At 41.8% G+C, this 26,596-nt stretch overlaps 1 protein-coding gene across 3 annotated transcripts; it reads left to right on the top strand.

Moving 5' to 3' along the window:
- The first annotated feature begins 169 nt into the window (after positions 1 to 169).
- cep131 (centrosomal protein 131) lies at positions 170 to 26,183 on the top strand. 3 transcript variants are annotated; one of them, XM_079659091.1, is made up of 30 exons: positions 170 to 323; positions 1,745 to 1,941; positions 2,090 to 2,184; positions 3,947 to 4,058; positions 5,026 to 5,153; positions 6,811 to 6,915; positions 7,493 to 7,672; positions 7,767 to 7,884; positions 8,012 to 8,128; positions 8,550 to 8,742; positions 9,189 to 9,280; positions 9,378 to 9,500; positions 9,595 to 9,775; positions 11,084 to 11,181; positions 11,310 to 11,489; positions 11,733 to 11,924; positions 12,049 to 12,186; positions 15,146 to 15,271; positions 15,373 to 15,489; positions 15,713 to 15,742; positions 16,096 to 16,198; positions 17,480 to 17,681; positions 18,069 to 18,176; positions 19,580 to 19,697; positions 19,856 to 19,930; positions 21,806 to 21,948; positions 22,562 to 22,739; positions 22,875 to 23,071; positions 23,663 to 23,723; positions 23,842 to 26,183. In XM_079659091.1, the coding sequence occupies exons 2-30, from the start codon at positions 1,756 to 1,758 to the stop codon at positions 23,911 to 23,913; spliced, it is 3,768 nt and encodes a 1,255-aa protein (XP_079515217.1). In that variant the 5' UTR covers positions 170 to 323; positions 1,745 to 1,755; the 3' UTR covers positions 23,914 to 26,183. The 3 variants fall into 3 exon arrangements, with proteins under 3 accessions (XP_079515217.1, XP_079515218.1, XP_079515219.1); XM_079659092.1 differs by having other exon boundaries at positions 5,035 to 5,153; XM_079659093.1 differs by lacking the exon at positions 15,713 to 15,742.
- The last annotated feature ends 413 nt before the right edge of the window (positions 26,184 to 26,596 follow it).

Below are 26,596 nucleotides of genomic sequence, written 5' to 3' on the forward strand. Positions count from 1 at the left end.
ATCACACCTCCCTTTGCAAAGTCAACCAAACCGTTGTTCGATCCACGCCCCTAGGAATCCAACTCAGTAGACCGACAACTCCGTCCAGCCAATCAGATGACATAACCAAGAGACAATGATCTCCCTTAACCAATCACAGACATCCAGAGGCGGCAATTACGTGTGTTGTTACCACAGAGATGATGTTACGCGTTATTTGGTTCCCAGTGTTTGTCCAGTGAGTCAACGGAGTACTTTCACTGGGTATCAGGAGGATTGTGTTGGGAATTAAAACCGTAACGCGTACTACAGCTTAACAGCAATGGTGCCAACCAGCTTTTGAAGTAAGTACTTACATTGCTTCTTCAGCAAACAACACATTTGAGGTTAATTGAGGGATAAACGTTGTATCTAGAGAAACGCTTAAAAGAAACAAGCCAGAAACACAGTCGTTATTATTTCCAACCAATAACCGTTAACGTTAGCTTAGTTTGGCAGCTGTAATAAGGCAGTGATTTAACAAAGATAGTATCTTAACATACTTTTTTTAATTACTTCAAGTTAATTTGCAAAACATCCAGTTGTGAATTATCTTTAGCAGTCAAGGTAACGTTACTACTAGCATCACTCTTACATTAACCGTTAACGTTAGTTAAGCTATAATAACTGTTAGCTTACCGTAAGAGTAGCATACAAACGGCTAGCTTGCAATTATGTTAACTCACACTAGCTGCTGTGTTTTCTTCTATAGCTCGTGCGGTTTCACACGTCACGATGTCTATCATACCTGGCATGCTTTTACAACCTTGTGTTTGTGATGGAAAGATGATTACGTTAGCTAACAGAGCTAACATACACCTGCTCTAGTAAAGCAGCAGTGGATTTAGGTTACCAAGTACATTTACTCAAGAACTGTACTTAAGTAAAAAATGTAGGCGAATGTTGTACTTTTTACTCCATTACATCTATTTTTCAGATTTAGTTACTAGTTATTTTGCAGATCTAGATTATTAATACAAAATGTAAATGAACTAAGACATTATTATATTTCTTACAGGTTTAGCTAGCCAGTAGTGTATATACAACTCCAGTTTGTCCAAGTGCATCATTGAAGTTATGAATACAATACACAAATACACGAATAATTATAATACAATAATTTTAAATATATTGTGCGCTTCTGCATGACGAGTACTTTTGGTACTTCAAGTATATTGGTTATGCTAATACTTTTGTACTTTTAAGTAAGTGCAATTTTGAATGCAGTACTTTTACTTGTAGCTAAGTATTGTTACAGTGTAGTATTGCTACTTTTACTAATATCACTGTTCAGCAGCTATTGTCAAAAGTTGTCAGGAGCAACAATTATGTTTTTTTTAAAGAGCTGCTTTCAAGGCTTAAACTTAGCAACTCCAGGGTTATATTAGCCTCATAGCCTCATCATCATTACATAGTATTTATTTTACACGTTACCTAGCTTGAGTCGTAGCCAACATAATAAACATTAAGCTGTTAAAGCACAAAACAATTAATGTAACTGTAAGTACTGTTAGTTATACTTTGATTTCAGCTTGTTCTCCACGTTTTCAACGTAACCCAGCTGTAGTATAAATAGAGTTAATTTGTTGTTGGTTACCCTGGGAGACAAACAGTGAAGAGGGAAGTGGCTGTGACTCCCTCTGTTGTTGTGGTTTATTCTTCTAAATCCAAAAAGCCTGCGGGGCCTATTGTGTCTCATAAGCAAGCCTTTTTGACTCTATTTCAGGTTTTCAAAGAATGCATCCAACACGAAGCCCTTCATCCATCCCGACAGGTGTCTCAGGAGATGCCTTGGATCTCAGCTTGTCAGGCTCCCAGCTATCCATGTCCAAGAGACCCAGCAGTGCATCACCTGGGAAATACTTCTCTCGGTCTGTGTCGGTTTCTGTGGCAAGTGACAGCAGAGGGAAACGCAACACCCTGGTGAGAAACTGTGCTGGCTACAGAATGGATTGTTAATGAGTTATACCATAATCTAACCAAGATGCAGGGGCAAATCATGACACTCTTATTAGTTGCTTGTCTCAGAAAACATCTTATAATTCATTAACACACTTTATTAAATCCACAGAGCGATGTCGGCTTTGGTAGCTCCCGCTCCATCAAGAACCTTCGGCGGTCCAACAGCACCACCCAGGTTAATCAGCAGGCCAACATCAGTTTAAGGTACAAAAACAAACATGGTGGGGTATAACCCTGGAACATTTGTAACACATTTATATGTGAAACAGAAGTATTGCAGTGAAAATCACTATCCCCTCTTTTCTCTCTGGGCCAAACCTATTTTCTTCAGTCTTATCACTGGCATTGACACACTAAACTGCATAAAGAACAGTATGTGCTGCTGATACATGTACTGTGCAGAGCCTCAGGCAAAATGTGCTCTTAGAAGATCATCAAATGACCTTTACAGCATCTTACATGCGTCTGAAAAATGAAGGACATGTTTTTGATATGTCATAAAAGAATGTGTGCATTTCAGATAGTGTGTGCAAGACCGTCTTTACGTCGTGCTCATGTTGCAACAACATTGGTTGTAGGATGTACTTTCTTTTTTGTTGTTGAACTTTTCAGCCTCCTATGGACCTGTGTTGGAAAAATGCACTTCCCAAAAATAAATAAACCCAGGATTAATGTATGTTACAAATCTAATGCAATCGTGATATCCATATCAAGTTGCAAAAAAGTGAACCAACTAGCTCTCCCTGTGTCTCAGCTCTCCTGCATGGAGTGTTTGCTCTTTAAAGCAGAGTGGCTCTCTTCCCTGAGCAACAGCTGGCAGGCCTAAAGCCTCAGCAGTTTGGACAATAGGAGTTGTAGCGCGCCAGCTCCTGCATGATAAAGAGTGGAGGGATGCTGGGCGGCTGTTGCTAGGGTCACGGGGTGCAGCAAATTGCTTTGTCCCAGGTTAGAGGGGGAGGGCCCGGACCCTGGAGTCAGGTTACCCCCACCACCAGGAGCCAGTGAAAGGAGAAGTGTGTGTGTGTGTGTGTGTGTGTGTACACGCTCTGGTTCTATTGTCCAGCAGCTGCCGCCATCGCCCCACCGAGGATGCAGACCAGAGGGGCTTTACATTTAAAGACATTCTAAATACCCCCCTCCAAATCTCGTAGTCTTTCTGGGCTGTCATTGGGTCACTGACCACCCCTCTCACCGTCCTCCCTCTCCTCCCTGCACCACTTGTAAAGCAAAAAAGAGAGGAATGTGCTGCCTGAATTGTGTTGTCAGATGGCTTTTCATTGGGCCAGCTGGCATCCCCCCCCTGAAGACACACTCGCTCACTCACATGCACATTTCTATACTAACCCAGACAGAAACACCCTGCACCGCACAGATACCAGAGGCCTGACAAGAGGTCCCCCTACATCTGCGCCTCATGATGGAGGTGTTTGGTGTGTGAGGCTATTTGGAGGGTGAATGACAGGCCATTGGGATAAACATATGCATGCACGTATTTACATGGAATCCATAATGGAATTCCCCTAGCAGACGGTCAGCTGCTACACACTGAATTCCAGAACTTGTGGGGGATAGGAGAAGGGGGTGAGTCCTGTTTCTGCAGCTGTCATTACAACATTTAATCACAAAGGCTGCCGCTAAAAGCCAAGACTCGGGGTTCCGTCACTGTGTCGTGTTGTTTAATTGTGTTAAGTGCACTGCTAAGCCCTTGTTACGTGAAAATGAAGCCCAGAATGTGATTTTACCCCACTAAATACGACACGTTAGAATTAGTTTTGTCTCACATTTAGCACCACAGCCTTTTAAAGAGTCAGTTCACCCAAACCCACTCTACTGAAACTAATCCTCGCAAATCGATAACAGTCAGATTATTTTTGGTCTTTTTTGTTGCCACAGAAATAATATTATACATTATTGTTCTACATAAACAATGTGACTAACCTGCGGCCCGCTTGTCTTGATTTCCCAGTCAGGAGCAGAGTGAGGACTACCTGGCTCTGTTTGACAGCAGCTCAGATGGACGCAAGAAACTGGCTAGCCTCAGCAAAGCCTCTCCAGACAGAACCACATGGAACATTCTGGTAATTGTCATCAACCACTCTGTTTGTTAACTCGTCATCACCCTTGATTTAATATACGTCTTGACAATCATATTATCTATACTAAGTAGCTCAAAGGTATATCCAGTTGTGTATCCAGTATATCCTGAATTAGGGGTCTTGCAATATACCGGCATTTGCGATAACTTTGATACATGAAAAAAGAAGAATTTGTGTGTTAAAATACAAATACAGTATGATTATGTTGTCTAAATAACCCAGCAACTTTTGACTTCACTTCCATTTATTTCCGTACTTTTTCCTCAATCTCCCTACATTTTCAGTGGAATTAATTTTCCAATAAAAGACACAAAAAACCCACAAAAAACTAAATAAAAGGGGGATTTGACAGAAAGCATTATTATTATTATTATCTTTTTTCTATAGATCCTTGTGTTCATAAACATGCCCAGCACATTTCGTAAAATCTATCAGAATATATTAATCAGAAATATCCTACAATTTGACACAAAAAGATTTCAACTAGAAAAACCAATCCGTCCCATTAATTGATTCTCTAAAACATCCAAATCAACTCAAAAATCCTTGGATTTGCCATCTTGGATTCTTAAGAACTAGGAAAGAGATTCAGCATCCTCAATAACTCTGGGAACTACTCCAATATTGTCCAAACTGTCCAAACCATTGTTGGAAAATTATCCATGATGATAGATGATTTTGCCATTTAATGCAAATTAACGCATTTTGTGCTAATTGTGCAAATTCCCCAACATTTGCAAGTTAGCATCTGGCAGTTGCTGAACACTGGGTAGTTGTGTTGGACATCAAACATGGATGTGATCCACATGTCCAGGGTTAATAGTGCTAGCAAGTTGGCTATTATGCAGAATTTAAAAGTTTTACTATAGTTGTTACCCGATATCAGTTTTAACGGTGTCAAATGTTTCCTTAGTTTATGGGGTAATAAGTGTGTATTCCTTGCTTTAAGGATGATCAGCCCAGAACATTCCCCCTTCACTCGAGCTCCCGCAGCACCGACGGTGTGGTCTCTCCCTCCGGCCCGAAGAAAAGAGAGCCTGGCATCACTCTGGCTGCCACCTTCACTGCCAACAACAGGTGGGCAACTCTGACACACACTCGCTAAAACGTCTAACAAAAAAAGAGTTAAGTCCACTGGTCCGGTGACTACCTGCACTGCTGCATTCTGGTTTCCTAGCTGCTTCTCATGTTTCATACCTGTTGATCATGGCAGCTGATACTGCCTTCAGGAATTCCTCCCACACACTGATGACTTCTTCTTTCATGGAAATGGTGTGCATAGGCTCAGTTTGTAATAGGGTTGAAGAATTTGTGTCAAAGTATGTAGTATCAGTAACTGTAATTCCTAAGGGGGTGAAAAGGGGCAGTGGCCTTTTCAAGTCCTTTTTCTCACGTACAGTACAGGCGTAGACATTAAGGGTACAATTTTACCATTGGTCACCATTGTTTTACCAGTGGTCACCATTGTTTTACCAGTGGTCACCATTGTTTTACCAGTGGTCACCATTGTAACCACTGACCCAAGAGCATTCGTCCAAAGAAAATTGACTTATAATGAAGAAAATTAACACATTTGTTGCAATAGTAATTTATGCACTAACTACATTACTACTTGTACTACAACATTTGAATCATCAGTTCTTCCTCATTTTCCTCAATTGTTCATATTTGGTTTATTAAAATAATGATATTGTGGTCATTGATAAAAAAAATTCTGCTTTTATTATGAGTATTATTATTTGTATAATGTGCTCTCTGCGTTCCTGTCATTAGGAGTTAGAAATATAATGGCTATGTATTAGATTAGATTAGAACCTTCATTATCCTCAACTGTTGGGACATTTCCCTATAGCCAATACCTTTATATTTTCCTATCTTCACTTACTTGTCAGCATAGGTCGGCATTGATGTACAGAGCCGACAGAAGACCTTGTTTATATTGGCATCATATTGAGAGGTGCAGCCAGTGACGCGTCATAAAACCAGGAAGTAAGCTGCTGGTTCCCTCGACAAAAAAGCAATGGGATTTCTCCACAGGGTTTTGGAAAACAGCTGGAAATAAGGTCTGTGGAAAACGAACCTGTTTGATAAATGCACGTTTTGTTCAGCTGGATAATATCCACATGTCTGCCCTACTTTTATAATTTTCGAATCATAAATCTAATCGATAGATTATAAAAGGGTTTTAGGACGCGTCACTGCACCACTCTATAGAAGCCAACTCCTCAAGCTCAAGCTGGCTGAAACTTTCTCTCCCTCTTCTTCTCATGCTCCCTGTCACTCTCCTTTAACTCCTCCGGTGACTTTCTTTTATTTGAAGATTGTTTTTTGCCCGGAGCTTGGCCGGTTACCGCTGATATTAAAAACATTTTGGCGAATGGTTAGGTGGCGCGATAGTCTGTAGTGAAGGAACGCGTTCCCGCTCACGGGAGCCTGCTCGCGCTGCACGTCGCAGCAAACAGCTGTTTGCTTTTCACCCAACAACAACAACCGACTCACGGAATGTTATTAATAAACGAAACAATTTAACTAAATTGCTAGTCAAAATACCAATACAACAGGAAACATTTTTGTTTTTTAAAGCAATATTTTTAGTTGCCCGAGCGGGCAAGTGGAAAGTACGTTATGCTGGCCCGGGGTGTCTAAATAGTGCTTCCGGGCCAGCGGGCCATTTATAATGTCGAGCCCTGCAGTATCATGGAGGGTGTCATTGTGCCTTTTTTGTTTTTCCCAGGAGCAACAAGGGAGCTGTGGGGAACTCTGTCACCACCATCTTACACAACAACTACTCTGAGATACCACTTACGCCTAAGAGCTCCAACCAGAGGCCGTCCTTTAAGTATGGACTCAAATGAACATTGCTTGTTTGACATGTGTTTGGAGATTTTATTAGGCCTTATCCAATATGTTGGGCGGATTAAATGATTCATATCAGTCAGTGTCAGTTATATCGTGTTTCTTATTCAATGTCATGATAATTGTTTATGTGCACAGTACTGATATTATTTTATGTCGGAGGTATACGTTATTATGATCACTATATCTTTTTTTGTACTATGAAAATAGTTTCACACTCCACCAAAAAAAACCTTAGTAAACCTACCTATTCTGCCCATCCTTTAAATAATAATGGTTTTATAGACATTACATTGTATTTAACATATTAATATTAATGTGTTGACACATGTTTTTCATTAATATGGTTTTTATTTGTTTTAACTACTATTACTTTGATAATATCCTTAATTTCTTTGGTCTCTAATTAGTTAAAATGCTGAATTGTCTTTTCGGTGTTTTTACAGCCCACACTTTGTCTGTCTTCTCCTGCTTGTCAGTCATCTGTACAGCCCTGCAATAACCTTTAACAAGGTGTCATTCCAATTAAGATTAAGATTGACAGTTTTTTCGTCTTTCAGCAACATCCTGAAGGCCACAGCAAACGACGAGGTTTCACAAGATAACAGCTCCCTGACAAAGTCTCAGAAGAATTTCTCTTCAACTTCCTCCACCTCAAACAACAACTCTCCAGTGTCGGCCCAGGGAGGCAGCCCCACCACGCCCCGAAGGAGGGAGGCCACTGAGGAGGAGGCCGAGAGGTCTGACCCACAGCACGGTTGTGTGTTTACTGTTCTGATGATGCTGTCTGATAATTGTTCCGTGACCCATAGCTGCTCCTTTTTGTATTTGAAGGTTTATTCAGCAGGTGAACCAGGCAGCAGTCACTATCCAGCGCTGGTACAGAAGCCATGCCAAGAGGCGACACACTAACCAGGCAGCGCTCAAACGCACCCTTGCCAGTAGAAGAAAGGTATCCATCTGTGCCCCAGGCTGCCTCTATCCTCACCTTTTATTCTCCATGGCCTTAACTGGGTTCATCTCTCTCTTTCCATTGCTACTGTAATAAGAGATACACTGTCTATGCTCTGCCCTTTTAGGAGTGGGAGGAGAGAACAGAGGAGGAGAGTCACCTGGAGCAGCAGCAGAAGAAGGATGAAGACAGGAAACGGATCCGAGAGGAGAAAGCTCGTCTGGCCCGCCTGGCTGCCATCCAGGTGCCCACATCTGATTCACTTCTAGCTGCATTAGCGTTTCCATAAAGTGTGGAGACGTGCAAGAGATATCTTTTTAAAAGTCTGGTCAAAACTGAAGTAGACAAGACTGTGATAGCCTGACTCCCTGGCTTAATGTGTGCCAAAGTATTTGTCTAAACACCCAGCAATAAGGCGCTTCTGTTTACAGATCTTGCCTGGGAAACATACTTGAAATCATGTTCCCATTATGCTACAAAGGTTCTTAAAGAAAGACATCTTGTCTCTATTGGAAATTCTCTAGTGACAATCTATAAAATAGTCTGTAGATATTTGATTTGATTTCATGCACTTAAGTTCCTTATACCTCCAAGCACTTTTTTTCTCCCATGATTGTAACGGCTTACAACATTGTCTTGTGTCTCCCTCTGGTGGTGTGTAACAGGAGCTGCAGCAGAAAAGAGCCCAGCGGAGTGCAGAGGTGCAATGTGCAGCTGAGGTGGAGCAGGAGAGCCGGAGGCAGACGGGTGTGGGCGGACGAAAGAAGCCACCCAGGATTTCTCTGACCAACAAAAGCTCAGCCTCAACGAGCAACAACAGCCCGATGTCTCCCATAGATGTGAAAGCCAAGAACACAGGTCTGTGTTCCTTTAACTTCGTATACATCATTCATTTACATTCATCCTTCTCATAAGATGAGATAAGTCATTTGAACTTATTAGGAAAGAAAATAAGAAAGTCATTATCTTTGAATGATTTGTGGAAAACTAAAAGTCTGGAATTCACCCAAAACTACTGCAGAAGTTCTGCAGCAGGAGTGAAGAAGACATTAAGCTTGACATTTGTAATATACACTTTTATTTTGAAGTTTGAGAGAAAGTTATGTAACTTTGTGCAACTTGGTCCAAATTATTTAATATTTGGTGTTTTATTATGGACACGTTTCTTAAATGTTTGGGCTGGCTGTCAACTATTGTTCTTGTAAATAAAGCACAATTAAATCACTTCATCTCCTATTTTGAACATAGACAAATACGATTATGACGTAAATATGTAATAAATGTCTTTTTATGTGTTCCCACAGACTCTAATTTGAATGTTGTTTCTGAATTGGAGCTAAGCTTCAGAGCCATTTCCCCAGCTCTGTCCAATCACAGAGGCTCTCAATGTTCCCAGGTAAATACAGTGTATCTTCACAGCTTTACTCTCCACTTGCTTCCTTCCTTACCCTTTCTCGTTATATTTGACAATCCTCTTTGTGTTTCCGTCTCAGGATCAGGAGGACAGAGCAGAGGTCGAGCTGGAGCAGCAGCAGCAGCACAATGACAGGAGATTAATTCGTAAAGAGAGAGCTCGTCTGGCCCGCCTTGCTGCCACCCAAGCAAACATTTCAGATGTATGTACTTTGTTGTAAACTTAATACATGGTTAAAGTAATGATTGGTCACAACTCTTGATTGACAGATGTCTCCCTCTGGTGGTGTGTTGCAGGAACTGCAGCGGAGGGTTGCAGAGGCTCAGCACATAGCTGTGGTGGAGCTGGAGAGCCTGAGGCCAACGGGTGTTGTCGGACGCAAAAAAACACCAAGGATTTGTCTGGCTAACAAAAGCCCAGCCTCACCGAGCAACAACAGCCCAATGTCACCAATAGATGTGAAAGCCAAGAACAAAGGTGGGCCTTATGAAATGCCAAAATATCCACTATACCAGCGGTTTTCAAAGTGTGAGGCGCGCCTCCCCTGGGGGGCGCCAGAGAGCTTCAGGGGAGGCGCAGCGTGAGACACAAAAGAACGAGAAAAAGACGAGTAAAGTGACACTTGCCCACTTGTGGCTGTCTGTGGAGACCGAGTTCCCCCACCTCGCCAAAAAGGCTGTAAAAGTGCTCATTCCCTTCACCTCCACCTACCTGTGTGAGTGCAGGTTTTCCGCATTGACTTTGATCAAAAGCAAGTACCGGTCAAGGCTGCAGCCAGAGTATGATCTAAGTTTATTCCTGTGTGCATCAAAGACGCAGACTGATTGTTCCCACTAAAGTAGGGTTGAGTGTAATAAAGTTGACGTTCAGTGTGTTACCGGGAGCATATAAGGATTTATCCACCATGTTGAAAATGTAAAAAAAAAAATGTCTTGAGAACACGGCTTGCGGAAATATACGGGTCGTGCTGCAGCTAGATGTGCCTGTCCTCTGTAAGAAGGTGTCGGCGACTGACATGCAAGGAAGAACGGCTGTCCACAGGCTGTTCCAACTTTAACAACTGTATTAACTTCCAGGGTAGTGAATTGAACTTGCAATTGTAATTGGGTGTGTGGTATATTTTCATGCACGGACACGCATGTTCCACAACACACAAACTGAACAACACTCAATTTTCCGATCGCTCCCAGCGTGCTTGCGATCTTGTTATAATAACAAGTGCACGTTACTGATGCAATATGGTTGAGACCATTCGGGCTTATTCTAGAGGGGTGCAAGGAATAGTCCAAGTAGTGGGGGAGTTTTATACAATATGTTTAAAACCTAAAAATAAAAAGGTTTAAAAAAGTTATTGTTTAATGTTTTAAGGAGCTGACGCTACTCAGCCAATCAAATCGGTGCAGTCAGCACGATAGATTCAAACACACACAGAGACACGACAAGAGGAGAGAAACAGTCGGAGTAATTTCAAATGGCGGAAGGTAGACAGCGAAAACAGAGCATTTAATTACATTTTCTCTTACTGGACCTCTTTGAAATGCAATTGAATACTCCTGCATTATAGCAACAACAACAATAATAATAATAATAATAACAATAATAATTGGGAGGGGGGGCGCGGCTGTTCTTATGTTCTCTGAGGGGAGGCTCACCTACCCACACTTTGAAAACCCCTGCACTAAAGGTTGCTAAAAGAACCCTGTAATAAGATAAGATAGTACTTTATTGATCCCAATTTGGGACATTTTTTATTTTGATTTGTAATAACTGTAAATGTTTCCTCAGACTCAAATTTGAATGTTGTAACTGAGTTCGGGGAGCTCTCCAGCTTCAGAGCTGTTTCCCCTGCTTTGTCCAACTGCAGAGGCTCCCAGTGTTCCCAGGTAAATGATAAAAAGCCTCTAACTACCCTTTAATGATCTTAATTATTCACAAGTAGTCCATCAGCAAGTGCACATTTCTGAAGCAGTTGTTCATATGCTCCAGTTCTAAGCGTGTTTGGTAATTCCAGGAGATCCTGCAGAGGTCAGTGAGTGTGGAGGACCAGCGTCAGGGGGCTCTGTCCAGCAGGACTCCATCTAAAACCACGCTCAACGAGCTGCTGGACACCCTGAAGCTGCTAGAGTCGGAGCCGCAGAGGCTGTCGGAGCCAAAGTGCTACACTAAAGAGAAATACGCCTGGATAGATGAGGTGAGAATTCGTCAATACATCATTTTCATAACTGAAGTATTCAAAGTGCTAACCTTCAGCCAGAGTGTAATGAAAAGGGTGTGAACTCATCACTAAAAACTAAAAGACAATTAAATACGAAATAATTGAGTAAATTCTACAACTCAAATGGAATGAAATAATGATTACTGAAACAGCGATTGTTAGATAAATTGCCAGTGATGTCCCAAATGTAACAGGCGTCTCCACTGTGTCTGATCAAAGGATGTGGACTCCAACTCTCTGACCACTGATAACCTGGAGCGGCACGGTCAGCTTAGCCTCCACCCTGCACTGCCTGATGGGGCCGCCCTGCTCTCTGAGGCCAAGCTGCAGAGCATCATGAGCTTCCTGGATGAGATGGAGAAGTCTGAACAGGAAAGACCTCGCTCTGTCACTTCAGGGTCGCACCGAGAGGTCGGCATCTGGCACTTGTCTGATAATGTTCATCCTGTTGTTGATGGATTTCCTGAATAATGAAAAATGCCAAAAGGTTTAAAAAGTCTGGACTTCCTGTTGAATGCAGCCTGTGTTTTCTCAGGCTGTGCTGTCTGAGGAGGAGCTGGTTGGAGTGGAGCAGGCGTCTGCCACTGCTGCTGAGGTCACTGGCTCCATGATGCGAATCAAGCTTCAGCTGGAGGAGAAGAAGCGCACCGTCAACATGCTGCAGACCGCTCTGGTAGGGGAAATGAACACGCATAATACAGCAGTTTAAAGGGGACATCCATTTTTTTGTATTCATACATGTTATTACTATTGTCCTAGACCAGGGGTGCCCACACTTTTTTGGCTGGTGAGCTACTTTTGAAATGACCAGCTAACCGAGGTCTACCAACCAAAAATAAAAACCCAAATTGCAAGGGTTGCTGAATAACACGTTTTATTTTTACATGGGATAACTACAATAGGGCTGCAACAAACGACTAATTTGATTATCGATTAATCTATAGATTAATGAAACGATTAATCGACTATTCGGACTACTACTGTGTGCCTTGCATAATTTCTCAAACGCTCTTATTTAGCCATCAACTTTTAGATTTAGTTTGAGGTTGTTTTAGGCATGTGGAAACTAACAATGAAGACAATAAAGATGAATACTTGATTCAAAAATACATATATTATTAAATTAACTTAACAAATTGTGAACAAAATTAACATTGCTTTTTATTTGAATTAAATAAATAATATTTCACATCAAAAGAAACAACAATGTTTTAACAAATCTTATTAAATAATCTAATGACAGAACTGGAAACAGAATAGCTGAAACTTTAACAAAATAAATAACTCAGTTACTAAGTCTAATCATTAACCCATGTTTGTATAATGTAGTTAACTCCGTGTGTTGCTGCTAGCATACATAACACCTGAGGTGGAAACGTTACTCGTGGATGGGGCTACAGAGCTACTCGAAAGACAGTCGAACCCGGTGCATTCCTCCGTCTGAATGTGGTGCACTTTTGCTAAATGTTTAGACAAATTGCTCGTGTTACCGCCCTTACATGCTAAACACTTTTGGTGACGAGCATTGTCCACCTCAAGACGGGTAACATGTAACCACACCTTGGAGCGCTTCTCTCCACCATCTCCTCCGTGTGTTGCTGCATGTAGCAGATGCGTATGTGTAAACTGCCCCGCCCCCTTGCAAACAGACGGGGGAGAGAGAGATCTCTTCTGGATTGGAAAGATAGAAAATACACCGACCATAGACGCATTTGTTTGTCTTTTTGCATGTTAGAAACGAGTTGGCGACACTAAGACTAAGAGATAATGTTTGTGTAGCAATAATACATGACCTTTCTCTTTCTCAACTCGCTACTCGGAGGGAAGTCGCTGTCATATGCCTTGTGAACACTCCGATAATGCCTCTCCACGTTACCTTTCTTTGGCAGAGCGACGCTTGCTTTACAAATAAGGCAAATAACCTTTGAATGTGACATCACAAAAAAAGATTCTCCCTCCCATTCTGTGTGGAAGTGGTATGTCTTTAGCTTTTTGCTCGTTCCCGCACTCATTTTGTTGTTTGTCTCTCCCGGCACTTGACTGATTTTGTATCGCTTTGCATTCTGTGTTAACAGACTGGAAAGCAATAGGTCGCTTTTTCTGTCAATCAAGTCAACTCCTGAATTAAGTGGCAGGGAGGCCAAAGGAGGAGGGATCAAAACCTGTTTTGTCTATTTTAACGGAGCTGGATTTTTTTTAATTTATGAATGACTCGCGATCTACGAGCATTTCCCCCGCGGTCGACCGGTCGACCGCGGTCGACGTACTGGGCACCTCTGTCCTAGACAGTCCAAACTCAGTACCAGAGTGTAGTAGAGCACAATGTGCAGTGAATGTGTGAAAGTCACTTTTATTAAGACATTTAACTTTAATTTGTTCTATATTGTAAAATAGGATCATGCCTTCATTTTCCAATATATATTTGTAATACATTTAAACTAAACCAGTTGGTTGTTCATATAGTAATAGTACACTCTGTTCCTTCAAACAACATATGCTCTCAATTTTAATGTGGAGCACCGAGGGTGCTGAAACTCAAATGTGTGACCCCATCAAGTATAAAGTCTGGAACTGCTTTATAGACAATGAATTGCGAAAGATGATTTAGATGAGATCACCAAATGGGAGCTCTGAGTATATGGCTACATGTTCTGTTGCACTATGGGGAAGACTACAATAGAATACAGTTCCTTTGTAAATGAAAAAGAAAACAGTCAGTTTGCTGTGGGTCTACATCAGGGGTGTCAAACTCAAGGCCCGGGGGCCAAATCCGGCCCGTGACTTCATTTTAAGTGGCCCACAACAACGTTGCCCATAAACTACACTTTTTTTTCAAAATGTCACTTTTTTTCTTTTTGTTTTGACTTTTTTTCATCAGAATTTGGCTTTTCTTTTTCAAACATTTTGTGACATTCTCACTGAAGAGACTTGCAATTATTTGCCGAAGACTTCTGCTTTCAGAAGTAGTTAATTATGAAGTTATTACCCTATCCGATAACAATCCAATGCAGAGACAATAACATTATTTTATATATATTAAATATTTATATAGTCTTAAAGTTACAACAGGCCCTTTGAGTGCAACCATAATGCTAATATGGCCCGTGACGAAATTGAGTTTGACACCCCTGGTCTACATAATCCAAGTGTGGCCAGCTACATTGTTGCCAAGTTGTTGTTAAAGTGTTGCTCTTGTTGACGTTGTGTTGTGAAATGGCACTGGGAACTGGCTAAAACCTGTATTATTTTTTTTAGACAAAATGAACATTGTGATCTGAAAACATCTGATTAGTTGATGTTTCTGCAGCTCAGCCTTGATTTGTCCGTGCCACACCCCCTTTAGTGTTTGTAGCTTAATATAACCGGCTTTAACTTACAGTGACCTGTAGCCGCCTGTTGCCGTGTCGTTCTGTGAACATAGCATTACCTCTCTGGTTTCTGGCTTTGAGGGACAAGCTAATTTTCAAAATATTGATTTCCCTAGGCCATGGAAATCACATTTCGGAATTTGTTAATTGAGGTGGTGTTTCCCTTTTATAGAGAGACATGTTCAGTCTTGTTAGCTGCTGTAGATAAAAAATACTTAGACCTCAGGGGTGTTAATCTCCTTCACCTCCTCTCCTCCCCTTCAGGCCCAGCAGAGGGAGCTCACAGTGAGACACGTGAAGGAGACGGAGAAGGAGCTGAACAGAAACTTCCAGCTCCAGAAGGAACAATATGAAGCCACCATCGAGAGACACCTGACATTCATTGATCAGGTAGGAGTGCACACACAATCTGATCCCACCTTCATCAAACTTTCTTACATTTTTTTTGGTATGACTTGTGGTCTAAAATGTGTTTTTTTTCTTTTTCTCAGCTGATCAATGACAAAAAGTCTTTGAGTGAGCGCTGTGAAGGAGTGTTGGGGGAACTGAAGCAGGTGGACCAAAAGTACACCAAGAAGATTGCACAAATGCAGGAGCAACATGAGATGGTGAGAATAGGTTTCAACAATGATAATCTAATAATGAAATGAATGGCATGTGCAGGGCAAGCTTTCACTGCAAATACCTTCTGCTTCTCTGCTTTGCATCTTGTGTGATCATGTTGCTTTCTTGCCGTGCTGCTTTTGTTTAACCATCTTTTCTCTGTTTCTCCCTCCTTTTTTGCGGTCTTTCTCTGTCCTTGTCTATACATCTTTGTTTCCTGGACTTTAGGTGTGGCAAATTCTGGGTCCCTTGTGTGAGGTAACTTTTTTTCCTCTCACAGTCATCCTTGGCACGATCATCTCTCTCACTCTGTCATTCCTTTTCCCTTTCATTTGTCTGTCCCTCACAACTTCTGCCGGACAGTCTGTCTGCGTGTGAGTCATTCTTTTTTCAGTAATTTTTAGATTTAGATAAAAGCTGTTGTTCTTGCTGTCGTCTTCCTCTTATAACCACTGTGGTGTTTTTGGAATTGATCTTGAATGTGTCACTGTTTGTCTCTGTGTAAAACCCCTTCCTTCTTTAAATAACACAAACACCCTGCTGCTAGTCTATTTGTGCCACTTCACTTTGACACAGAACCACAACCTTAAATCCCCCCCCTCCCTCCACAGGAAATCAAGAAGTTGAAAGAGCTAATGAGCGCCACAGAGAAGATCCGCCGGGAGAAATGGATTGACGAGAAAACCAAGAAGATCAAAGAGATCACTGTTAAAGGTACCGCACAGCCTCGGCTCAGGGCGGAAATCTCCGATTAAACCATCAGGGTACACGAACAGTGAGCAAACACGGGTAAACTGATGCTCTGTAATTCTACTCAATTTAGGGGATAACACCTATTTTCTTCACAATCCTCTACTGTGCAGGTGCCATGCATCCTTTAGCAGGAATGTGACATGACCTCAAGATTCCTTTCAGGGCTCACATTGGCTCTAAGTCTCTTACCTTCCAGCAGCTGGTAGCTTAGCATGCCATCAAACTCAAACATACATGCTACATTGTGTCTGTCCCATGTAACAGGTTTGTTTATTTGGATGCTGGATTAGAAAATAAACAAAGTATTGTAAATGTATCTATTAAACTGGCTGTTGCATTTTCCAGCTTGTAAAATTGATAGTTCAGATGTTTTCAAGTAGGGGTTGTATGAGATCATCCATAGCCAGTTTATAACCTATGATAAGGCGGTTTGAAACAAACAAACAAACAAACAAACAAACAAGAGAAACGGTGAGCAACAAATCGCTGCAAACATTTTTAAGCCATCTAAAAAAAATCAATATCAGTTGAAGTGTACGATCTAAAATGTTGTTTATTTGGACACATGATTAGTAAATGTATCCATTGTACTTGTTGTCGGTTGTTGCCTTTTCCAACTTGTTGAATGGATAGTTTGGATGTTTTGAAGTGGGGTTTGTACGAGGTCATCCATCAGTCTATCTAGAATAAGAAAGAAAACACTTAGGCCATCCAAAAAGAATCATATCAGTTGAAGTGTGTGATTTTGGCAGAATATTTTCACTCTGTCACTTTGTTTGGTTAGTGTTCACCAAAGTCAAACACAAACAAACTCACCAAGGCTGCTTTACACCAGCAACCTTGGCAAGGCAGATTGTTTTTGTGAGCATAGATAAGGGCTTCAATGCCTTTGCAAAAACATACTGTATAGCTATGTCATTGCAGGGAGAAGCTGAAAATAGAGCATGTATTTTAAGGGCAGCATGAATAAAGTGTTCTTCCCCTATTGCATGCCTGTGAAGTGCTGAGTTAATGTAAAGTCACAGACAGTTGTCAGCCAGTGCTGTTGAAGTGTTTGGGTTCTCAAGCCTTGTGACTGTTCAGAGTTGTTTGCTTACAGTTGTCTCATCTTCCAGAATTATTTTTAACATGAGTCATCCCAATTTTTCCCCAAGCAAATGTTATTCAGTGAGCCGTGAACTTCATGCAGGCCCCACCCAGCCTCTGAACACAAACTATATTCTGTTCCTGCTCCTCCCTCAGGTCTGGAGCCAGAGATCCAGAAGCTGATCTCCAAGCACAAACAGGAGCTGAAGAAGCTGCGGACGCTCCACGAGGCGGAGTTGCTGCAGGCAGACGACCGCGCCGCCCAGCGCTACGTCCGGCAGTGTGAGGAGCTCCGCCAGCAGCTGGAGAGGGACAAGGAGGAGCAGTGTCAGCGAGAGAGGGAACTAGCCAAACAGAGGTAGGCCTGACACATCATCAGTGCAGGCCTTTTTACTGTAACACATGTCATACACTACTACACTGGGTCTTCTTAGGTCTCTGTGCTGGTGACAGTTGTAGCTGTTGCACAATGTTTTCATGAATGCAATATCTCAGAAGGTTCTTAATATCATTTTCTAAGATTTGGGCACAAGCTGTTACTTGGAAATGAAGTGGTTCGATTTTGGTTGTCAATGGTCAAAGCGGTAGGTCTCTTTGACCTCATAGAACAAATATTTCGGCCATAAATTGAGAATTCATTACAATTTCACACATCTGGTCTAATAAGATAACATTAGGACATTTTGAACAAACTGGAAATGAAATAAATCCTATTTATTTGACCATTCTTGTTTCTGTGTTTCAGATATGAGAAGCAGCTTCAGGAGGAGGAGCTGTCCCTGCAGCAGCAGAGGAGGCGGCTCTACAAGGAGGTGTCCGATGAGAAAGAGAGGCTGGCTCAGCTGGCTGCAAGGTGAGAAATCTGAAAAAACCCTCAGCCAGAGACTTCCCCACAGTGCTCCAGTAGCTGGTCGTCATGCAGGTCTCCAGAAGAGGCTGAGTCAGTGGGAAATTAAGAACACACTGCAGTTAGGTTCCAGTCTGGTTGGGTAATGCTGGCACACTGTTGACAGGAAACCTTGAAGATGGATTAGACTGGAACTGCTTTCAGCTTGTGTGTTACAGAGTAGAGGAACTGTTCTGTTGTACCCACCATCATGCTCTGGCACAAAGTCTCAGTCCTGCAGGGAACATGTAGCCTTTATATATTCTTTCTAACACAGCTGCTAGGCACCAAGTGACCTTTAAAACATAGAGGACTAATGTAAGCTCTATTAAGTGCCATTAAAAGGAAAAATATTGAACAAAAAGAAAAACAGCATAAAGAAGTGATAACTAAAGTTAAACACACTTAGATGCTTCATTTTTTAACATCCCGCATTTATTGATTTAATTTAGTGACCTTAATCTGGGAATGTTTCCCGTCACAGCAGCATGTAAACGAGGCACTGCACATGAAATACAAATGAGATCGTAGTGAAAATAAACAAACATAAAAAGTAAATATATAAAAGATCTAATGGACAGTGAAAGACATATATCTATTGAGTATCTCAAACGAATAAACAATGTCAATATACAGAACTGACATCAGTTTACATGATAGGCCAACCTACAATTAACCAAATGTAAACATAACAGCTGGCACCCAAAAGTGCTTACGTCAGAGATGAACCTGAGCAATAACAGTTCACTGAGAGTACAGTGAAGAGAACTCTTTACAAGCAGTAGCGCTGAGCAAAGGGACTAGAATGTGTCCACACACCTGTAAAAACCACACATATGAAGTCAGGCAACACTAACCAGGTATAGTGCGATGCTGTTTATTTTTACCTTACTTTTATTGACCATCCGTTCGCTATTATTTCAGCAGCATACGTTTTCCTGTTGTTTTGTATTATAGCAGCTATCGGATTTAACCAATACATGGGCTACACCGTTTGCCATGTCAGACTATCACAAGTACAATAATAATGAAAAATACGCCGGTAAGATATTCCTGTAGAAAACGACTTATGCCACAATATGATAGCAAAAAGTAGTCAAGAGACAGTCAGATGCTATGCTAACATCACCCATCTAATAACAGAGAAACTTTAATAACGGCGTTATGATGCCAAATAGTGTCAATTCAGCCTGAAAACACCTTATGGGGATGGGGGATATGCATCAGTGGACGTTGCTTGTGTGACAGTCAAACAGTGAAGACATTCTAGTCTTTTTTAGCAGCCTCTGCCGTCAGTTAACGCTAGACTAATGCCAAAACGATTGTTTGGGTTCTACTTCTCAATGCTCTTCTTTCTGTTTTTGTGGCAGGCATCGCAGTGAGCTGGAGGATCTGCGGAGACAGCTGGAGGAGAACAACTCTCTTGCTGGACGAGCCCTCAGAGAAGAGCTGGACAAGACCAGAGAGGGACAGGAGAGGAGACACCAGGTGATGAGCGACATGGGGCGCAATAACAGTATCATTAACCATAGACTTTAACAGAACCCATAAATAAAGTCTGTCTAGTTAGTATCTCCACATCTGCTAACATCCATCTGCTAACAAGGTAAAGCAGCAAGATAATTGAGTGTTCTTTGTGTTCCCAGTTGGAGATGAAGGCATTACACGAACGCATTGACATCGAAAAGCAGACCTGGGAAGAAAGCTACAAGAAAAAAGAGGTTTGTTGGCATTCTGTTCTTTCTAAAGTCGACCTTCTTTTGTTCACACTGAGGTGTAACAAAGCACGGAATGTCCTGCATTGTGCTCATAGACCCATCCATCACCAATGCAGGTACATATTTCTGGTTCAGTGGTTTTTAACTTCATTACTAATGTAAAAAGAGAAGGAGAAGAGGACTCCTGCCAAAAATCTATTTTCCATAGTGACTGAGGGAGGTGGCACGTGTCCAGCTCTGTGGAGTGCAGGAGAGTGAGAGCAACCTGTGCTTTTCAACTGTGCACCTTTTGAAAAAGAGTTTACAAAGTGATCTAACATGAAAGCAAAGAAGCAGCAGGATTCAAGACAATATAAAAATAGAAAGCCAAAAAAGTCATATTAAAATAAGGTTTAATTGGAACACAAAAACACTGTAGCGAGAAGGCAAATTATGATAAAAGTAGGGCTGTCAAACATTTAAAATGTATTAATCATGATTAATCACCATTCGACCTATGTCCAAAATATGCCATTTCTTTATGTATATTGTTGTGGGAATGGAAAGATAAATGAAAGAAGGCGGATATATCCATTTCACATACAGTATCTATGTTTATTATAACATTGTTATGTGTGTCAAAATGAAAGACAGCCCACACACCTATCAATCATCAAACCGTGGGGTCTTATTTCATTACGTGTTGATTTCTATCAACACGTAAAGTTGTATTGATGTACTACAGCAAAAGTATTCTCCGTCGGGACTTCCTGCAACAACACCACGCCGTTATCTTGATTCTGATTGGCCAGAAGACATTATCAAAGATGTTCTATTGAGAAGACGCTCACCACGTGACAAAAGTTTTCAAAACCGTTTCTGGTCTTCGGTATTTCCAGACAAGTGGCTGCTGAAATCAATCTTACTAACTGCTGTCTATGCAATTCTCGGCGCGAGTTGGCGGACTTTATTTTGCTTACTTTAACATCATTTTTGATGGTGGGGCTAAGCCATTTATTGGTATGGCTGTAGCCTACCCCAGCCATACCCTGGCGCCGCCACTGGCGGGCCATTCTGCGCATGCGTTAAATGCGTTAAATATTTTAACGCAATTAATTCAAAAAATTAATTACCACCGTTAACGCGATAATTTTGACAGCATTAAATAACAGATACAAAAAGTATTAAAAATAACATAAAAAAATATGAAAGTAAAGCAGTAATGTCGATATGTTCACAGAAGTAAACGGAGAAAGAAAATCTATACAACACACTTCAGGAAGGGAAAACCCAGAAATGCCTTATAATAATAATAATAATAATATGAATTCATTACATTTATTTTGGTGCTTTTCCAAATGCTCAAAGCGCTTTACATTACATATTACATATATCAGAGTGTTACTGATTCTGCCAGCCTTATCGCCTGAGGCAGGTTGTCTCAAGGCCGAGGGGCCCCCATGGCAGAAGAAAGGTCACCCTTAGATATCAGCCTCAACTTTGGACCGTCCAGAAGGTTTCAAGGCTGCGATTCTTATTGAGTTAACATTTCCACCATGTAGCTCCGGGCCCCAGCCAGACGGCTCTAAAAGTAATAAAATCGTATTTAAAAATCTAAAACGAACAGGGAATGATTGGTGAGAAACCAAAGAGAATCCTAGCTGCTGCAGTCTGTGATGTGGATGAAACCCTCTGGGTGTAAATCACATACAATGAGGAAGAAAACATTTAATGAGTCAGTGGCCGTTAATAAAATAAATACATGAGTGAGTTGTTAATAGGTGAAGAATTAACCAATGAGGACAAACTTCCACATTTATCTAAACCTGGGTGTGTTATTACCTTTTTATGTGGGTGTGTGGTCATAAGGCAGCCAAGACAGTGTGTGTGTGTTCACAGGAAGCGTGGCTGCTGAGCCGCGAGCGTGAGCTCAAAGAAGGTCTGAGGCGGGAGCGTGACAAAGAGATCGAGCTCGCCATCTGGACTCTGGAGGAGGAGACCAGCAAGGACAAAGAGGAGTGTGAGAGGGCAGCTGACAACAGGTGTGTGTGTGTGTGTGTGTGTGTGTGTGTGTGTGTGTGTGTGTGTGTGTGTGTGTGTGTGTGTGTGTGTGTGTGTGTGTGTGTGTGTGTGTGTGTGTGTGTGTGTGTGTGTGTGTGTGTGTGTGTGTGTGTGTGTGTGTGTGTGTGTGTGTGTGTGTGTGTGTGTGTGTGTGTGTGTGTGTGTGTGTGTGTGTGTGTGTGTGTGTGTCCTTAATCTGACTCAGACCTGTCCTACATATAAAGACGATGTTGATTTGACCCTTGAGGACTTATAGGTTTTACAATTTTACTTTTGCAAATCCTAGTTTGTTTTATGGTATACATAATAAAATGATCTACAGTTTACACTCAAAAACATTAAAAACAATCCACAAGTCATAAAAGAGGGAAAAAACCATAATTAAATTGATCAATTCTTTATATATTTTTTTATAAGTTATCATCTTTTAACCCATTCCTTAAGTTATTGCTTCTCTTAATGACAATAAATAAGGTTCTCTCTGTTCTATTTCTTCTGGAGCTTTTCGTAGGATACGTTTTGTAGTTATTTAGAGAAATAGTCTTTTATAGATATTTCCAAGAAGTCACTTAAAATCTTTACCTCTGTTCTCAGGGTGAAGCGCGTGAAGGAAAAGTATGAGACTGAGCGGAGGGAGCTGGAGCGCTCTGAGAGGGCGGCCGTGGAGAAACAGCAGGAGTTGAGGAAGCATCAGATGGAAGCGGAGGGAGAGCTGATCAGACTGCAGGGCGCGCTCAGACAGAAGGGTCAGGAGACCCAAGACGTCACTCAGGTAAGGAGCAAATCCCTCTTCTTAGTCGTTTATAAAACCCTCTAGTTCCATGTTATTACCTTTTTTAATGTTAGCAGCTTGTGGTATGAGTGAGAAAGATTCCATATGAAATGACTCGTGAACGTGTTTGTTCAGACCCGGGATAAGCTGGTGGAGGAGCGCCGCAGCCTGGCCGAGGTGATCAGGCAGGAGTTTGCAGAGCGGCTGGTGGTGACGGAGGAGGAGAACCGCAGGATGAAGGTGGAGGTGTCAGAGCTGCGAGCTCGGCTACGGCTAGAGGTGGAGAGAGTCACCAGGGAGAAGGAGGAGGAGCTGGCAGAAGTCCACCAACGGTAAGGTGGAGGGGAAGAGTACCTAATAACATTTGGCTTGAATAAATCGTTTTATTCAGTTTTGAATAACATCTTTTAAGATTGAAACCACTGCTTTATAAGAGCCTGCTAGGTCAAATGACATGTACAAATCTATTCAAATGTCTAATCCTGGTAATGTGTCACCATGTGACAGAATGAGGCTCATAGATGTGTTTTAAAAAATGTTTGGGTCAAAACGGCACAGAGAAGGGGATTTATAAAAACAAAACAAAAAAGGTGATGAACACTTACAAACAACGTGCAACATTTGGTATACAGCCTTTGCCATTTATAAATGCAAAATAAATGAGCTAAAGTTGTCCTTTTGTTCTTAGCAGTATATTGGTCATAACTCTTTAATGACATTTTAAATATTGGTAGACATTTTCTGTTTTGAAATAAGCCACCATAGCATTAGGAGTTGACCAAAAAACGTCAACCTCAATAACCTTAATGTTATTTAACATATTTGGTTCACAAGCTGCGGGGAAAGTATTTGCATATTTATTGCGAACCTAAATCTCTCTTTAAGTTTCCCTTGTTAACGTCCTCTTTTCTGCCACTTGCCAGAGTGAAGTCGGCCATCTTGAAGAAGGAAGAAACTGTCAATAATCTCCGAAAGCAGCACGAGGTGAGTCAACCAACGACACACAGGCGCCTCTTTCTGTCAGAGCATGATACATAAGAGAAGACGGTTGTGCAGAGATGACTGACAGCATGTTTAAATATATGGCTCTCTCCTCTGAAAGGCTGCCCTGAAGAGAGCGGATCACCTGGAGGCCCTGTGGGAGCAGCAGAGGAAGCAGCTGCTGGAGAAGTGACTGACAGGAGGGCTTCATCTGTCTGGACCCCCCCCCACCCCCCTCTGCTCTAAGCTCTATCCTTTGTGTCGCACGAGCCCTCACCTGATTTTTTTGTATTCACTTGGATGTTGTTCCTTCCAGCTAGACTGAACCTGTGGAACTACAGGAGGTGGAACAAGTGGCTGAACCCTGTCCTACCTCGTACAGAATAGGGACATGAACTGGGCCTCAATGTTTAGCCCCGCCTCTCCAGGCATGAAGGGATGTGTTGTGTTGGAGCGTCCCTAATTGAAATGCCACAAACCAGGTGACACCTGATGAATAGAAATGAATAGACTATGGTTGGACTTCGCTTTCCTCTTCTTCCCTTTTTCAAAAGGAGGATTGCTGCAGCTTTTTGTGACTGTACTTCCCCCCCCTTTCCCCCTCCCTCTTGAGCAGGAATGCTTCAATGTTCCCCACAGGGCTGCCACATAGAACAGTTCCAGATGTTTGTGAAACCAGCCCGGGCCTGTGCTGGTGTAAAGTGGGAGATGGAACACTTCAAACAAACCATTGGGCATCAGAGCGGCTATAAGAGCTCCTGTTTGTACTCATGCTGCCCCCTTTTATCTGCAGAGTCATGCGTTTTGTCCCAGTGCCCCCTCAAGGCGAGTGCTAATTACAGGATCTATAACACGGCCTCGCTCTGAACAGTTTGTTATGTGTGTCTCAAACCAAAGGTAAGATCCAACCAAGACGTACCAAGTGATTTATCAACACTGGTTACACACTAGAGTGTGAGTAGAATGTTGCGAGAGGGACGAGTATGTAACTAAAAGGAAATAAAAAGGAGACGGCATGATTGAGGCGGAAGACGGATGATTTTTAGAGAAAGTTTCTGAATGTGGGGGAGAAGGAAGAGGAGAGAGGATCGGGGGTGCAGGGAAGAAGGAATGCACAGAGAAGATGTTTATAGGATTAGGAGAGCAGAGGGTGGTAGGAGGGTTTGAGGGGGCACAAGGCATGTGACCTGAGGTATGTTAAAAGCCATATAGCTTTCGCCCGCTCCGATCCAGAGGCTGCACTGTGACAAAACGCATCAAACTCAACCGGCAAGAGGGGGGCCTCGAGTCACACACACATGTAAACGATCTGCGTTTTGGATACTCTGTTTCCTAATCCTCTCAGGAGACACCTCCCCTCAGCACTTCAAATCTGCATTTTATTCATTTAGTTTTTTTCCAATTCCTTAACCCTTACAATGATTAGGGTTGAAGCCAGGCACAAAAAGTCTTTGTGGATACAATTTCAGCGAGAACGGTCCAAAGCATGAGGTAGCGAGGGGTGTGGGGCTGAAACAAGAGTTTGTTCTGCAGAGAGAAACTCTACAGCTGGAAGTAAAGCCTGTTATTTAGGTGCAACATGATGTGATTGTTCAGGCCCAAAATTAGACCCTCACATCAGAAAATATTTATTCTGTTCCTTTTTTCTTTATTTATTTTCCAATGTAGCACTGTTAATGACCTCTTGTAGTGTTATCGGTCCTCAGAAAGGTCAAGGATTTGAAGTATTTCTTTTTTCAAAGCTAGTCGACACAATAAGTGTTTTTACAGTTACTTAGCAGAACTGCTAACTGCCGTGCTAAAACGTTATAACTATGCCATTAGTAGATGGTTTAAATACAGTATGTCCGGTTTTTCTGACATGGAAGTTGTCCGAGCCACAATGTAAAGGGTTCATATGAAGTGTAATGTAGTGGAAGGGTAGCAGTAACGTAGTGCAGCTTTATGGGTAATGTAGTTTCTGACCTGAGGCGTCATATCAGATTGTCACAAGAGCCAAATACCACTTTCAACCCTCCTAAATGTAGGAGAATGTAAAATAAATATACGTTTTTATATAAATATATCTTTTCGTGGTTATGTGTCACTGTGAGTTTCAGGATCACTTACTGAGATTCTCTGAGTCATGAGGAATTGTTTGTTGGCATTGCTCACGCTCTACCGTCCTACAAGTGCTTATAAGCCTTGCCTTGTGTGTGTTTGTGTGCCACCACTCCTCCCATCTTGACCAGAGATGTACCTTTTTTTTGTTTTTATTTATTTTATTTGTAACTTTGTATACAAACCATTCCAGCTGTCATCGGTTATAGCTTGTTGAATTTCTACATGTACCAGTATCTCTTGACCTCACTGTTTTCCTATCTTGTTTTAGTTTAGTTTTTATTGTTAATCATGGCGATGGTTCGAAAAACTGTGAAGAAGATGGTGACTGAAGAGAGAATAAAAAGCAAAGACTGCTGGGAAGACGCGCTGTGTTTCTCATTTGTGTTCGCTATGTGAAAACAGACAATTGTTTGCTTGTTTCTGACACCCGCCCTCCCATCATCCCTTGCTCTCTCAGACCATAACTCTCGGGTTGGGAAAGAAGAAGAAGTGTCTTTAATCACAACTATCCGCCAACACCCTGCGGAATCCAAACTAAGAGCCAAAATAGCTGTTGTTCTGGAGCCTCAAATGATTTATTCACTGAATTTAAATTAATTCCTGAAATATCTGTCAACCAAATCTTATAAATGAGTTTAAGGCATGTCCTAGATGCCTTTTTCTTGCCATGCTAAAACCACCTCAGGGATGTTTCAGCCTATACATCTGGAATAATGTCCAGCACTGACCCACTTCTCCCCTCCTTCTTCCCCTTCTTTTTTTTCTCGCCCTCC

The sequence above is a fragment of the Notothenia rossii genome, assembly GCF_949606895.1.
Source record: "Notothenia rossii genome assembly, chromosome: 11".
Taxonomy (NCBI): domain Eukaryota; kingdom Metazoa; phylum Chordata; class Actinopteri; order Perciformes; family Nototheniidae; genus Notothenia; species Notothenia rossii.

Coding starts and splice junctions, on each gene's coding strand:
- cep131 (XM_079659091.1), top strand. CDS start 1,756: ATGCATCCAACACGAAGCCCTTCATCCATCCCGACAGGTGTCTCAGGA. Junction 4,059..5,025: donor GAACCACATGGAACATTCTG/GTAATTGTCATC, acceptor CCTTGCTTTAAG/GATGATCAGCCCAGAACATT. Junction 17,682..18,068: donor AGGGAACTAGCCAAACAGAG/GTAGGCCTGACA, acceptor TCTGTGTTTCAG/ATATGAGAAGCAGCTTCAGG.